At 40.8% G+C, this 13,525-nt stretch overlaps 1 protein-coding gene across 1 annotated transcript; it reads right to left on the bottom strand.

The window, feature by feature from the left end:
- Window positions 1-373: 373 nt before the first annotated feature.
- On the bottom strand, window positions 374-6,252 carry LOC129599422 (calcium/calmodulin-dependent protein kinase kinase 2-like). The gene is made up of 6 exons (XM_055497646.1): window positions 5,951-6,252; window positions 3,620-3,823; window positions 2,485-2,654; window positions 2,258-2,301; window positions 699-848; window positions 374-622 (listed from the first exon to the last, which is right to left on the bottom strand). The coding sequence occupies exons 1-6, from the start codon at window positions 6,250-6,252 to the stop codon at window positions 374-376; spliced, it is 1,119 nt and encodes a 372-aa protein (XP_055353621.1).
- Window positions 6,253-13,525: the final 7,273 nt, after the last annotated feature.

Genomic DNA, 13,525 nt, shown 5'->3' with positions numbered 1-13,525 from the left:
AGGAAAAGGCGGAAAAGGCAAAAAGAGAAGGCGAAGGAGAAGGTTACTGACAAAAATAAGAAGACGGAAGGAGGAGGCAAAGACTACTTACTCATATACGGCCGTTTATTTGTCCTGTCTTATAAAGCAGAATTTTAACGCAAATGAATACGAGATTGTTTATAGCTGCGAAAATTGTTCATAGATACAACCATGCCAAAGTCAAGTGAAAAAAAATACGCATAGCTGCAGATAGAGTAGGAAGGCTACACATCTTATTTATTCCCGTAATCTTTTAGAGCGCCCTAACCTGCGCCGAGACCATAGCGCATTGCACGACACATTAAGCATACAGATACAACGTTCACACCGCCCATCCCAAATACCATGTGCTTTACCCACTGTTGACAATATCAAGAGGGTTTCCAAAAATAACAAACTGAATATTAGCCATCATCAGGTTAATCAGGTACACGGTAAAGGGCACGGCCATGTTTTCACGTCGCAATAAGGCATTTAGGACCAATATGTTGAGCAGGACTGCGGCGGTACCGGTGAAGATGGTGACAACGGGTGCATATATCCAGTTAGCGGTGAGTAACGAAGTCGCATGATTGGCGAAATCACGGACGCTGTCATTGTCCTGAAACCGGCATTCTCTTGTCGATGATTTCACAATAAAGAAAGTATACAGTCGTGGCTGGGTCGGCCCACTTTACCTTTGCCCGATCGTTTTCTTCCTCATGGACGAAACTCAGGCCGAAATCAACTAACTTCACTCTCCCGAAGGAGTTTAACAACATGTTTTCCGGTTTGAGATCACGATGAATGATATTCTTCGAATGCAAATATTCGACGCCGTACAGCACCTGAAAACACGATTTCTCAGTGCCGAAACTAAAGAACTGGTACGATAAACCTTAACATCTACTCGTATGGTCGTTTAAGTCGACCTTCCGAAACAGAAAACTCCACAACTCGATTTTCTGCCGGTATTTTTCTTCGAATAAACTTCAAATAAACAGGATATATCCTTCACAGAGTACCAGAAATTTTTGAAAAAGCTATTTACAGTTCCACAAAAAAACTAGCTTTTTAAAAATTTCAGGTACTCTGAGAAGAGTACACCCTGTTGAATCGAAAAAGCCGAAAGAAAAGCTAGTTGTGGACTTTTATATTTCAGGTGGCCACCTGAACGACAATCGCTCATTCACTTAAGATAGTTGTCCACTTAAGGAAAATGGCAGGGTACATAGCGTTAAAAATGGGAAACATACACTAAAACTTTCACGCACCCCGAATCCCCTTTTTGTTATATTTTATGTAATTCTAAAGCTAAAACATTTGTATACATTGTTCTGAAAACCGTTTGCGCGTGCAACATCCGGTTGTCGAGATATGGCGTGCTAAAGTGGAGAAAAGTTTAAATGCATTGTTGTGCACCAAAAATCTGGTTATTACCCGACTTTTGGTGCACAATAGTGATCTGAATTTTGGAGTGCGCGAAAGCGAAAGCTTTAGTGTATGTATCCCATTTTCGACGCCATGCACCGGGCAATTTTCCTTAAGCGACCAAATGACCGCTCTGGCATTAATTTGAAACACAGCCCTGATCAGCCAAGTTGGGACAGGTGTGTTAACTAAATTTGTTTTCAGCCGTTTTTTTTATACTCGAAGTGTAAAACGCAACAACTATTTTTTACTGCTCGGTTTTAACTGCTGTCTTTTTTAAATGGGTATAACTTACTGAACACCTTAGTACGAGTAGGTCAGCAAAGCACATGTATCACCAAGAAGAAATGTATTCGTTATTTTCAGTTGAATTGCTAACAATTTTTTCAGTCAACCTGCTCGTTGGCTTCTCGCGAAGGATTTTAATCAAATGCGTGTATTACACAATCATGCCAGCTTCTCATAATATTCATTACCCAGAGCAAAACCCACCCTTCGACGAAATTTGTGGGAGTTTGCAAAACGATCACGAACTTGCTGTAAATTTCGCCCGCCCCCTTGAATGTTGAGAAAAATCGTTCTCCTCCTTCCCGACTTAGCTTTTCACTATTTCATAGGTTTGCTTTTTTACTTTGGTCATTGGTGGCCGCTTCTGGTCATTCCATTGCCTTTATAGTCACATTGCCCGACGCACAGTGCAATGTGTGTTTCCAGCTGCGCTTTAAAAAATTTTACAGTTGCTGGGTGAGCGCTGTAGCTCGTTACAGTTATTGGGTCCTTTGCCGTGCTATAGTTGTGTTGATCGACTTCGTGAACTTGCACTTACATCGCGGAAGTACGATATCGCCACTGGCTCTTGTAAAGGGGCGTCTGCAACCAAAACAAAAGGTCGTTCATTGCGACTGCGACATAAGCCGTACCACTGTTGACCATGTTTTCCAATGGTATCAGCTGCAGTCAACCCCGCTATTTCTCAAACTAATCTGGTCAGCGATACTTGTCAGCGCACCCGAGCATAAACCTAAAACTCCTGATCCCCCAAAGACCACTTACCAGTTGGAATGACTAATATGGAACCACGATCCATGTATTCAAATACAAAGTACAAGATGTCTTCTTTCGGATCGTCCATGATCTCAAAGAGTTTGGCAATGTTGGGATGATAAATTTGCTTCAGTATGGATGCTTCCCTCTCAATGTGGTAAAAGGGGTTTTTCGACTGCCTGAAATTATCATCAGTTACTACGTCACGATTTTCCGATTTTCCGGATACGGATTCCGATTTTCAAAACAATGGAAACCATTTAAATAACCATTTAAAATGAAAACTCATTTAAATAACCAAAACAGGTGTACAGTATACAGTGTACTCTACAATGGCGCAGTATTGCTCCAGTGCTCAAGAAACTGTCGCCAGATGCAGCGGTAACTGACAAACTACCACGAAATTGGCCCGTTCCTAATCCCATATTGTACTCTAACAATCACCGTATTTCGATCACGGAGTAAGACTGAAGTTTTGTGATTTAAGATGAACGGTTACTGTTAGTAATTTGACAAGCGGCAAACTCGAACAGTTTCCCATTTTCCAAGACAACACAAAACCTAATAAAAATGCGGTGAACGGCATTAACGCTTTAACCTGTATGGGTTTTTTAGCCAGGTACATATTACTCGTACGGTACGTAGCACTGAATTCATGCGCATCCACGGTAACGTTTGCTTTCGCGCTTTTCCATAAACTTTTTTGAATCGTTTTTCAACAATGGGTGGCCAAAAGATTTGTTAACATAGGCGTAAAATCCGTTTTCGCGCGCACCGTCGGGTTGAAGAGTTGATACGGTAACAAGATTCCGAAAGGGACTTTATGACACAATGCATTCATTTGTGCCTAAAATCTTATTATGGACCGATCTCTTGCAAACTTTGCACGTAAGTGAACTTGCCATGGAGATCGTTCTTACGATGTTCACTGTTCTCGCATGTTTTTTAAATATTGAAATGAATTTAAAATATTGTAAAATTATTTTAAAATTCCAAAAAAATCGTGCAAGTCCGGATCCGTGCAAGAACGATCTGTCGGGGAAATGTACACGAACACGGGCGACTTCCCTTAAACACTTAGCACTACTAAGCACATCTTCAAAAAATTGTCAAACTTTGCAGAATCTTCGAATGCAAGACTTACTTAAACAGCATGGAGTTTCTTTGAGCTTTCGTTTTGGAAACTGACTTGATGGCATACAGTCCAAAATCTTTTGTACACGACGCTACGTGGTACGTACAAAACGATCCACATCCTAAATCGCTATTCGGTTCAATAAGGAAATCATTAATTTGAATAGATCCGTCGTTGGAATCGTGGAAGGTAATGTGGTATGTACAAATAACCCTGAAAACAAATCCCACAATACTGCTTTTCTGAAAATCCCACCATTCCGTATTGTTCCGGTTACGAGGATAATACATTTTGCAAACATAGTAGAGTAGTAAATATTCAGCTAGCACATACTTCCATTTTTCTCATATTCTGCTCTCTTTGCGTATATGTTTTCAGATTTTGCTCTCCAGTCACCGGTGCCACCTGACGTGGCACGTTACATGTACGACTGCCGATCGCACGACTTGCCTTTCGACTTGCTTTGTTCGGTCCTTTACTTGTCTAAACAAATAGAATGTGTTGAGAATCGAAATCTTTGAAATTTGCATACACGTAAAACCGGTTCTTCGGCTGTGCTCAACCACCAGTTCGCGTTGTCTCCTACGTTTTTTTTATGGAGAGTGTCTGGTGTTTATGCTTCCAAATTGATAACCAAAGTTTTCACTATGAGAGTGATCATTTCTGTAAACTTCATTTCCTTAGGAACTTTCAACATCTGACTGTGACCTGAGTCGTCGAGAGCAAAATATGAAAACAAATACATAGTTAAAGCGATAAAATTACGAAAAAAATCCAAGTACAGATACAGCACGGTTAAGTTCGTTTTCTACATAATCTTTTTTGGCCAACATCGTCAGTCTGTAGTACGGTAGAACCGTAACCTGCGTAGCCACGCGTGAAAACTTTGAATAATTATTAAAGCAACTTTCGGTGTGTTTGTAATCAGCGGTAGTGTGCATAGCCACCCGTAGTACTGAAGATCATGTATTTTATACAGTCTCGGACAGTATGTATTGGTAGTTTTCTTTTGTAGTCTTCTGCAGTCACGCCTATTTCTATCGCTTAATCTTACATACGAGTATGTACTTAACCCGTAATCTCCGTAATCTTAATCCACCGAAGAACAAAATTCTACAAACAAGAAACAGAAGAAAACATAATACATAAGAAAACTTAAGAATACATAAGGACTCCTTAAGAATACTTAAGGATACAGTACATAAGAGATTAAACTTCACTGTCCTCGTTACGGAAGCTGCATGTGACTGCATGTGACATCTACGCAGACTTAGGTGGCTGATGTTATCAAAAGAGAGCCCAGGTGACATTTACTCCTTTGTTGAAATGCTACTTATTACCCGCATACTCCAAGTCCAAGAAGCTATACAGAAATCTGCAACATTATAATAATTTTAAAGAATTCTACATGTACGCGATATTCGACTATATTCTGTTTCAGTTATCCGGAAAAGTTCTTCTTGATTTATGGAATTGTTTACACCCCGAACTCCTATTCTGGGCAGGATAACAAGTAAAACATCAACAAAAAAGGCGGTGTACGGGATCCGTACTCGTTATACTGTACAACGCCTCGAACCGCAGCCCAAATTTCAAATATCAAACTGGTGTGATAAACAACGTTTTCGTTCTGTACAGAAGTGTACAAGTATATACTGTCACGTACATCAGTGATATATCAATTCTACTGCCTACTATAGTACCTTGACTGCAATAATAGTAACAACACAAATATAACAGGAAACAGCTGCGGCTTTGCTTTCTTGTGATCCCCGGCCGCTTTGAACGAAGAGTAACGAACGAATTTTGTTTAATCTATTAGTTAATGCGCACGGTGACACCTACGCAATGATTTTTATTTTGGCATTTGTACAATAATTTACAGAATGCGATTGTGTACAGAATAAGGGATACTTCGTACGGTATTTCGTACTGTATACTCGCATGACTGCAACTTGCAAGTAAACTGTACTCTTTGATAGCTGTCAAAAATTCACAACGACGAGTCCACGACAGTAAGTAACAAGTGCACAATGAAGTTGATGTCCTTTCTGAACCAATCGGCGCCTGGCTTGAGACGCAAATTGCTTTAGTTTACTTATGGTTATAAAGCGTTTCAAGTAGTGTCTACAGCAGATTATTTCACCGGCTTTCGGTTCTCGGATTCGTAGTGCCCGTCCCGCCTACGCGAGTTACATTTGCCTATGTCTAATTAAGTTGTACAATATGATGGATCCATAGACGTAACGAGAGGTACAGGTATCGGGTAACGAATATTCACAATATCAAATAAACCGCTCTGTTACTGTAACCGGCAAGCATACACCTTTAAAGACTCACTCGGGTTTCCTATCGACAAAAATCTGCACCTCCCACCCACATGTTTCGATGGGGATATCCGCACTTCCCTTCGGCACCGTAAAGGTTTCCGATGGCGCATCCTCGTATTTATTAAATCGAGGGCACAAAAATTTCGTCGCATGGGCCCCAAATGTCGATGAGGAAGAGAACGCCGGCGAGGACAGTTGCGACGGGGAACGCAAAATCATGTCGGTCATAGAAGGACCCGAACCGTTCAATTCTCGAGTATTATCAGTGAATTGCACATCGTCCGCCTCCCGAATAAAATCAATTTCCTTCATGTCTCCTTCGAATTTGCCATCACTCCATGGCAGGTCAAATAATCCTGACTGCACCAACGTGCACGCAGAATTTCCATGGACACAGAGAGAAACCGAGCCAGAGGCACAAGATACGCCACAAAGGGAAAGAGCGGTTGTGCTGGTGTCGGTGGCGAGATCATCATCATACCTTCTGCAGAAATCGCTGTACTCATGCTTTGGTGCAAAATAAACGCGATTGTCTTCCATGTTGTTAACGAGACTACCACCACACATGGTGGAAGGCCTGTAAGTTAATAAAAAAGATCATGATCACACAGCATTATCATCGGGAGCACATCATCCGCAGCATATGGTGGAGTTCGTGTAAGTTGGAAAGAAATTACGATCACACCGCATCATCATCATCCGAGCTGTTCTCCGATATATCCGGTTGCCGCAGTGAAGACCAAGGCTGTGTGTACTCGGTAAGCGGTGCTGCATCCTACACTTGCAAGGCTATTTCGGGAAGATTAGTTGGATCAGCCTGGATGCGTGATGTAATAACAGTTATTATCCTCCCCTCGAGCATATACGCTGCTTGTCGAATATAGTGACGTAAAGTGCTTGCGGGCTAAAGGTAGACCACACAGACTCAGAAAAAATCGATTTTCGATAACCGGGCATTTTACCCGATCGGAGTTAATCAATTAAACAACATACTACTAATGCTGAACGCCCGAACCAATGGTTTCTTGTTTATTTATTGAAAAGCTAAGTGTTTATCTAGAACAATAATCGTTAGGAAATTATAACTTAACCATCAAAATTTGTACGGTAGCTGGAAAGACGCGGCAGGCGAAAAAGTTGACTACCTTGGCAGTGATTTTTGTAAGCAGTCTTGTAGGCGGCAGTATTAGTTTAGGCAGGAAATTAGTTTAGTGCAGTTGCCGTATAGTCGGATACCACTTGCCGTATCTGATGCAGTTATTAACATTGCACTGCCAGTGTGTGGGACTAGCGGCTGCATTTCCCGTTTCTTGATGCACGTCGCTTGGCATAGACTATACGCCGGCTTGCCACTCTCAGATGCCAACAAGGGAAGAATGCTGCTGTATGCACTACGCACATACGTTTCCGAAGAGGAAAATTTGCACGTGCAATTTTTAGCTTAATAGCCGAACCGCGGCGATTAAAAAGAGACCTTATGGATCGACTGGTGCCTCCATTGTGGTCTTCCTTTTCAGGAATCAATGCAAATGTTATGAGTAACTTAACATCGTTTTGATATGGTTGCACAACCACACGCGATGCTGTTTACAGTTGCTATTCACACAGATACGCAAAGCCACCTTGAAAGGTGCTCTTATAATGAAACCTGATTCGTTTTGAATGTAAGGTCCAGTGGTCCACCATAAGTATCAGTAGAATGCATTATGCATGGTGGTTTGATGGTTCTCTTTAACGAATCTTTAAAAATTAGTAGTAATGAACAACTGTCATCTTCGGCTTTCCCTCAGATGCTCTTTGTGGTCTACAGTCAATTTCTTGGAAAATAGTTCTTGTGCGATCCGAAGTCTGAATACTGAATATGAAAAAAAGTCATGTTTCGTATATTGTCCGCGACTTATTAGAATGCAGCATGCGAAGAAAAATCAAAGCGAACCTTTAGCGAACAGATACAGAGTACGAGTTTGTAGTACGGTATATTATTTGGTCGTATACGATTTGATCTGTTGCACTTTGCGATTTTCAAAACGCCTCAACCATAGGTCCATAGGTCCATACCAATGCAAAAATATATGAATCTCTCATCTCTGGTCAGGTCTGCTGAATAAGCGGAGTGCAGGACCTGCTATTACGTACGACGGAAGGCAGTGCGTAATCGCACAGTGTACGAGTACACTGGGAGTACAAGTACAATATGCATGGCTATTCCAGCACGTAATGTACTACAGAATCGTCGGAATAGCCGTCCCACGCTACGAATTTTCGAACAAAAAGCGCACACAAAAACCAAGCTGTTAAGAAATAAGTTATGCGATTACGCACTGTCTTCCGTTCCTGTGTAAAAGACAACTCCGTCAATTAGGCAGCATCCCTGATCAGTGATCTTTATATATATACAATGCACTGGTATGGACTATGGGCTGAACTGTTCTGAATTTCGAGCTTTTTCGAATAAAATTTTGAAAAAATTGCATTTAGCATAAAAAAACTGTAGATGCCTTCACTCTGGCACTCGAATCCATGCAGGTAGTAATGCTCTAAGGGCGGTGACAAGTTGTTAATCTTGGGCAATGGCGACCGTTCCCGTAATTCAGTGAACCTTGTCGGGGGATAGTGTGAGTTTTGCACAGGCCGGCACTGCGTTCTTTGAATTGTTGTAACAACTTTTAAAAAAGCATTAGCACTACAGTAAACTAGGCAGTGCCGCAGTGGCAACGGTTCTGGTCCTATTTGGTCTAAACAACAAACAGTATTACGAGATCCGGTAACTTCTGTTTACTCAACAGGCCTGATTCGTGGTCATGTATTTTTCAGTTGATCCGTAGTGGTCAGTGGAAGGTGTGACCCTTTGCGCGATTCTGTGCATTCAACAGTTCAAGCTCTGAGCAGTGGGCAAGGGCATCGTTTCCGTTCTTGCGTACATGCTGGCCGTTTTTACCAAATGAAATTCCCACCATTTTATTTCCAAAATATACCTTGAAAAATGCGATTTAAAATCTGCAATGAATAAGAGGGCGCAGATACAAAAGTTCCCGTGCATTTGATTACGCTAATTAACATGCAAGCCTCGTGAGAGCGAGGCCCCGAAATTCACCTGCGGTGAATACCGGTGTCTGAAATAGGTGTTTGATTACACTAATTAATAATTGGTACTGTGTACCAGCACACCTCTCTTTAATTTACGAGGATTCCGGCGCGATAAAACTGTAAGAAATTTGGCCTGTTCGACAATAATATGACTAATTAATAAAATGGACCTTTTGCAGCTTTTCGTCTTTACGACGAAGGTTTTTTGGAGCCAGTTCAAAGAATTCCTTTTCTTTAATGAGTTTTGCACAAATGTGACAATACTGAAACATTTTGAAGAAGTTTATTGGAAAGCAGTTTTTTATTACCCTATTTGAATAGTCATGACTCATTGCTCCACGTAACAACGCTTTAAGGGGTTTGGCCTGGTACATAGCACCAAATTCGTGCACTCTGACGGGAATATTCGCTTTCGCGCACTTCCAAGCACTTTTTGTATTGCTTTTGGTTTAGTGTAGCCAAATGATCTGTGTACATAACGCGGGAAATCCGTTTTCGCGCGCAACATCTCGTTGCGGAGTTATGAGGGTAACAAGCGAGGAACTCAGGGCAGATATTTTCGAAAACAAGTGCATGTACGTCCCTTTTGGAACATGCAGAGTCCAATGGTGATACCCGTTTTTTTGATTTACTTGACGGTTTTTCCTGGCCATTTTCCTCGGGGCGGCCGATCATGGTAATTACAGATCTATATCCTCGATAACAATTAATAGCCTTGGGTATTAAGCTAGCGAGGCGGTCTGGCTTAACAGCTGACGCTGGAGGGATGTCTGAACTTTCAAAACCGCGGCGTATATAAAGTGCCACAAGCACCGAAACCTCCTTGTCATGACCTTAGCTACCAGTTTATGTTTATTGAACAGAGCGATAATTTCACATCAACAGCCATCGCCAAAAACGCTATTACAGTGTGTACAACGTATTGTTCACGGTGACAACCATGCTTCTTCCAGCATATAGACACTACAGAAAGTTTGGCGTTTTCACGATCGTATATCGCAATGTATGATCGTGTACACGTGTAGCCGGCAAGAATGTTAACATGTTCACGGTTCACGTTGTGAGCATATTTGACGGACGAAAATGCTCACGAATGAAATTATGCATATCAGTGTTGATTTTCTCTGTATCCGCTTGGAAATTAAATGTTCCTGTATGCTCAGTACGCAAAGGATGGGTTTAATTGAATGGGAATAAAACGCTGGTCTCATCAAATTTGTCTCTCCTAAAATTCGGTGAATTTTATCATTCATTTTTAAAGCAGTTTCTGTATGGTTGGAGCAGGACCACACAGCTACGAGTTTGAATAGAGGTGGCATTGCATCCGTCAAAAGATTCCCTATCCGGCTGCTCCTCTTGTGCAGAAAGGCGCGGTGATACTTACTGTTTATTTCTGACTAATAATACTTATTAATTTTATTTAAATTCAATACGGGTAGGCGATTTTGCGAACAGAACAGGATGGACGTTAATTTACTGAATGGTGCCGTGCAGAGATGATCACGTTTGCTACTCTGCGGTAACTGGATGCCGCTGATTAGCAGTTCAGGGAAACGGTTACTTTGCCATCTCTGCGTACCTGCATATGCAGCCAGTGTGCTATATGGTCGTGAACATCGATGCCGGGCGGGATGTTAACGTTTTTTAGCCCTTTTAATAAATTTAGAAAATTCCATCAATAATGTTAATATTTAAGAAGAGTGATAATGACACGGTTTTAAATCAGAATTTCGATGGTCCATGCGAGTTTACAATCATAATTTAGAATTCAGAATTATTATTCATATTTTAGATTGCATTAATCAACTAGTCACTGCATGACCTTTGGTTTTTAGTTCAAAACAGTGAAATCTATTTTCGAGGTGCATTGTAATCAGCTGGCTTATTGGTTTACGATTGCTTAATTCCATAATCAAGTACTTCGATATTTCTCAGCAGCCGGTCAATTTTACGATTCATTTGAAACAACCGTTTTCCATAGCTCTCACTAATTCTGTTAAGAAACCTGATATAACCACAAAACTGATTTGCTTTTAGGTGTACTAACAAAATTTACCCCTTGCAAGTATTTAAGCAAAGTAGGCCGCGAGTTTCCATTGTGGGCTGCACCATGCAGCTTGGGATGGGACTTTCGATATCTTTGCAGAGAACGCATGGGTGTGAAACTTTGGAGCAAGTCTGAACAGTGAAAACTAAACTTACAGTATAAGTACTTACTTCAATTCTTCCATACTTACTGGACACACTCTACTAGTACAGTATAATAAATATGCTTACAAACCTTAAGGTATTCTGTGTATTGTATCCCTAGCTAAACTACTTATTTCCTTTTTCTTTTTTATTTCTTTATTCTTAAAATTGTATTCCCAGGAAATGCCGGTGTGGTTTTTCGTACTTCGACAAATGCGGGTATGTAAAAGAACGATAATATTATTATTATACTGCGATCGTGAACATGGGCGCCGGGCAGGATGTTCACGTTTGTGAGCACGCGTGCCGGGCTGGAATTCTCACGTATATAACGGCATGGTAATCGGATACATACTGCTGACGATGAATAAGCTGCTCTTATACAGTAATTACGAGGTATGTAATTAATTGAAGATGCATTAATCTTGTGGCATTAGTCTCTGCCGCTGAATGCTATGCATGTAATAATTATAATTTACGGCTCTGTAGTCTACGCTGAATTCGTGAAAACTTGTATGCTGGGCAAGGATGTTCACGTTTATGAACATGAACAGTTTAAGAAAATTATGTAATGTAATTTGTTTTAAATACAACGCCATGATGCATTTGGCGGTCATCAAATAAAACTTATTACTAAATTTGCGATGTGCGCTCATGCGTAAACTAAACGATTTCTGTGTGCATGAAACGATGCATGCATGAAACTCGCATTTCAGTATTTATCTAAAATGTTTGTAAGTTTTTTCGCTGTAAACGCTGCATTTGAATCAAGAATAAAAAATACCGTATGTAAAATTTAATGTCTTTGAACAAACTTTTCACTCGACTTTTTGTTGCAATCCCTTTATGCCCCATGAACCTATTGTAAAGCACGTTTGTGCCTTGTGTGTTGTTGCTTCCTGCAACTGGCAAAGAAAACAAGTATATTTTTTCGTTCTTGCTCTTGCGAGGAATAACACTGACTGTTAATTTATGCATTATTTTTGCATTCTGCCCATTGTCTAAAAAACTTTAATCTTGTTCTGCGCATTTGTGAAAATGGTGCCGGACAAAGATGCTCACGTTTGTTCTCTTTATACGTTTTTACCGGCGCAGGATACCGGTAAACACAGACTGAGTGAGATGTGCCAATATACGGTAACTATTAAATCGCAAGAGAGGGTTGTCTTCTACTGCTGCTGTGCATTTTTAAACGGATTCTGGTACGCTGCGTCATTTTTAAGTTCATGCACATGGACGGGAGCCTTCCCTTGCGCCCACATAAACCTACTCATAAAGAAGATACATGTGAACCTGTATCAAAAATGAGAATGTGTATACATTTAGTGTCAAACTGATAAAATACGGCAGTTGCCCAGCTTGCCCTTATGCTCAAATTAAAAATAACGATAATGAGCTGCTCAGATACGCTAAGTTTTTTATGGACTCGGGGAGGCTTAGCACACAGATGCATCTCCATCTTCTGGGAACATCATACATTATTTTTTAATATGGGTACCAGGCATGGATGCTCACGTTTGCAGGACTGTGCGGTAATCCGATACCGCTATTAATTAATATAAATATTTTAGCCGCTCTTGTAAGTCAGATCAGAGGCGCTATTACTTCACATGGTATGATGGTTGTATGTAAATGTAATTGTATGCAGTCTGGACTCTGCAGTCTGTGGAACGCTCGTGAACAAGGGCCAGGCAAGGATGTTTACGTTTGTGAGCACGCGTGACGGGCGGGTACTATGCTCACGCTTGAATCTGTCAGCGGTAATCGGATACTGCTATTACCAGTAAGCTGTTTCCATTAACAAAGACAGAACGATAAGAATATGCGTTAATGTAAAGGTGTTAATCACTGCGGCTGTATGCGGTATACAGCTTACAGCATACAGCCGTATAGTCATTAATCTGTATTGAATTCGGGAGTATTTGTGGCGGGTGCGGAAGAGGAAGATCTGGAACTGCCGAAAGTGGAAAAGTAACTTTCGGTGCACAACGATGCGTTCAAAGTATTAGCTCAGTTCCGTTTGTGTATTCCCGACAAAGAACAATACACATTAGACACTGTACTCAAAATTTCAAATCATTTGACTGTCGAATTAATTAATATAAAATAAAATAAAAAAGTGTTTTGTTAGACCAAAGTTGAAGTAAATATGCGCCAAATGCTCTCACAACCTGTTATTTAATTATAAGTATGTACGTATTTCGTAAATAAACAATAATAAAAACAAAAGGTAGAATAGCAATGTTCAGTGTGCCGCAATTAGATACCGCTGCCATTGCGGGCTCTTTCTGGCAGATCAGAGGCGCCG

The sequence above is a fragment of the Paramacrobiotus metropolitanus genome, unplaced genomic scaffold, assembly GCF_019649055.1.
Source record: "Paramacrobiotus metropolitanus isolate TYO unplaced genomic scaffold, Prichtersi_v1.0 Parri_scaffold0000145, whole genome shotgun sequence".
Taxonomy (NCBI): domain Eukaryota; kingdom Metazoa; phylum Tardigrada; class Eutardigrada; order Parachela; family Macrobiotidae; genus Paramacrobiotus; species Paramacrobiotus metropolitanus.
Note: the sequence above shows the minus strand (reverse complement) of the source record. Positions and strands in the feature narration are given on the sequence as shown.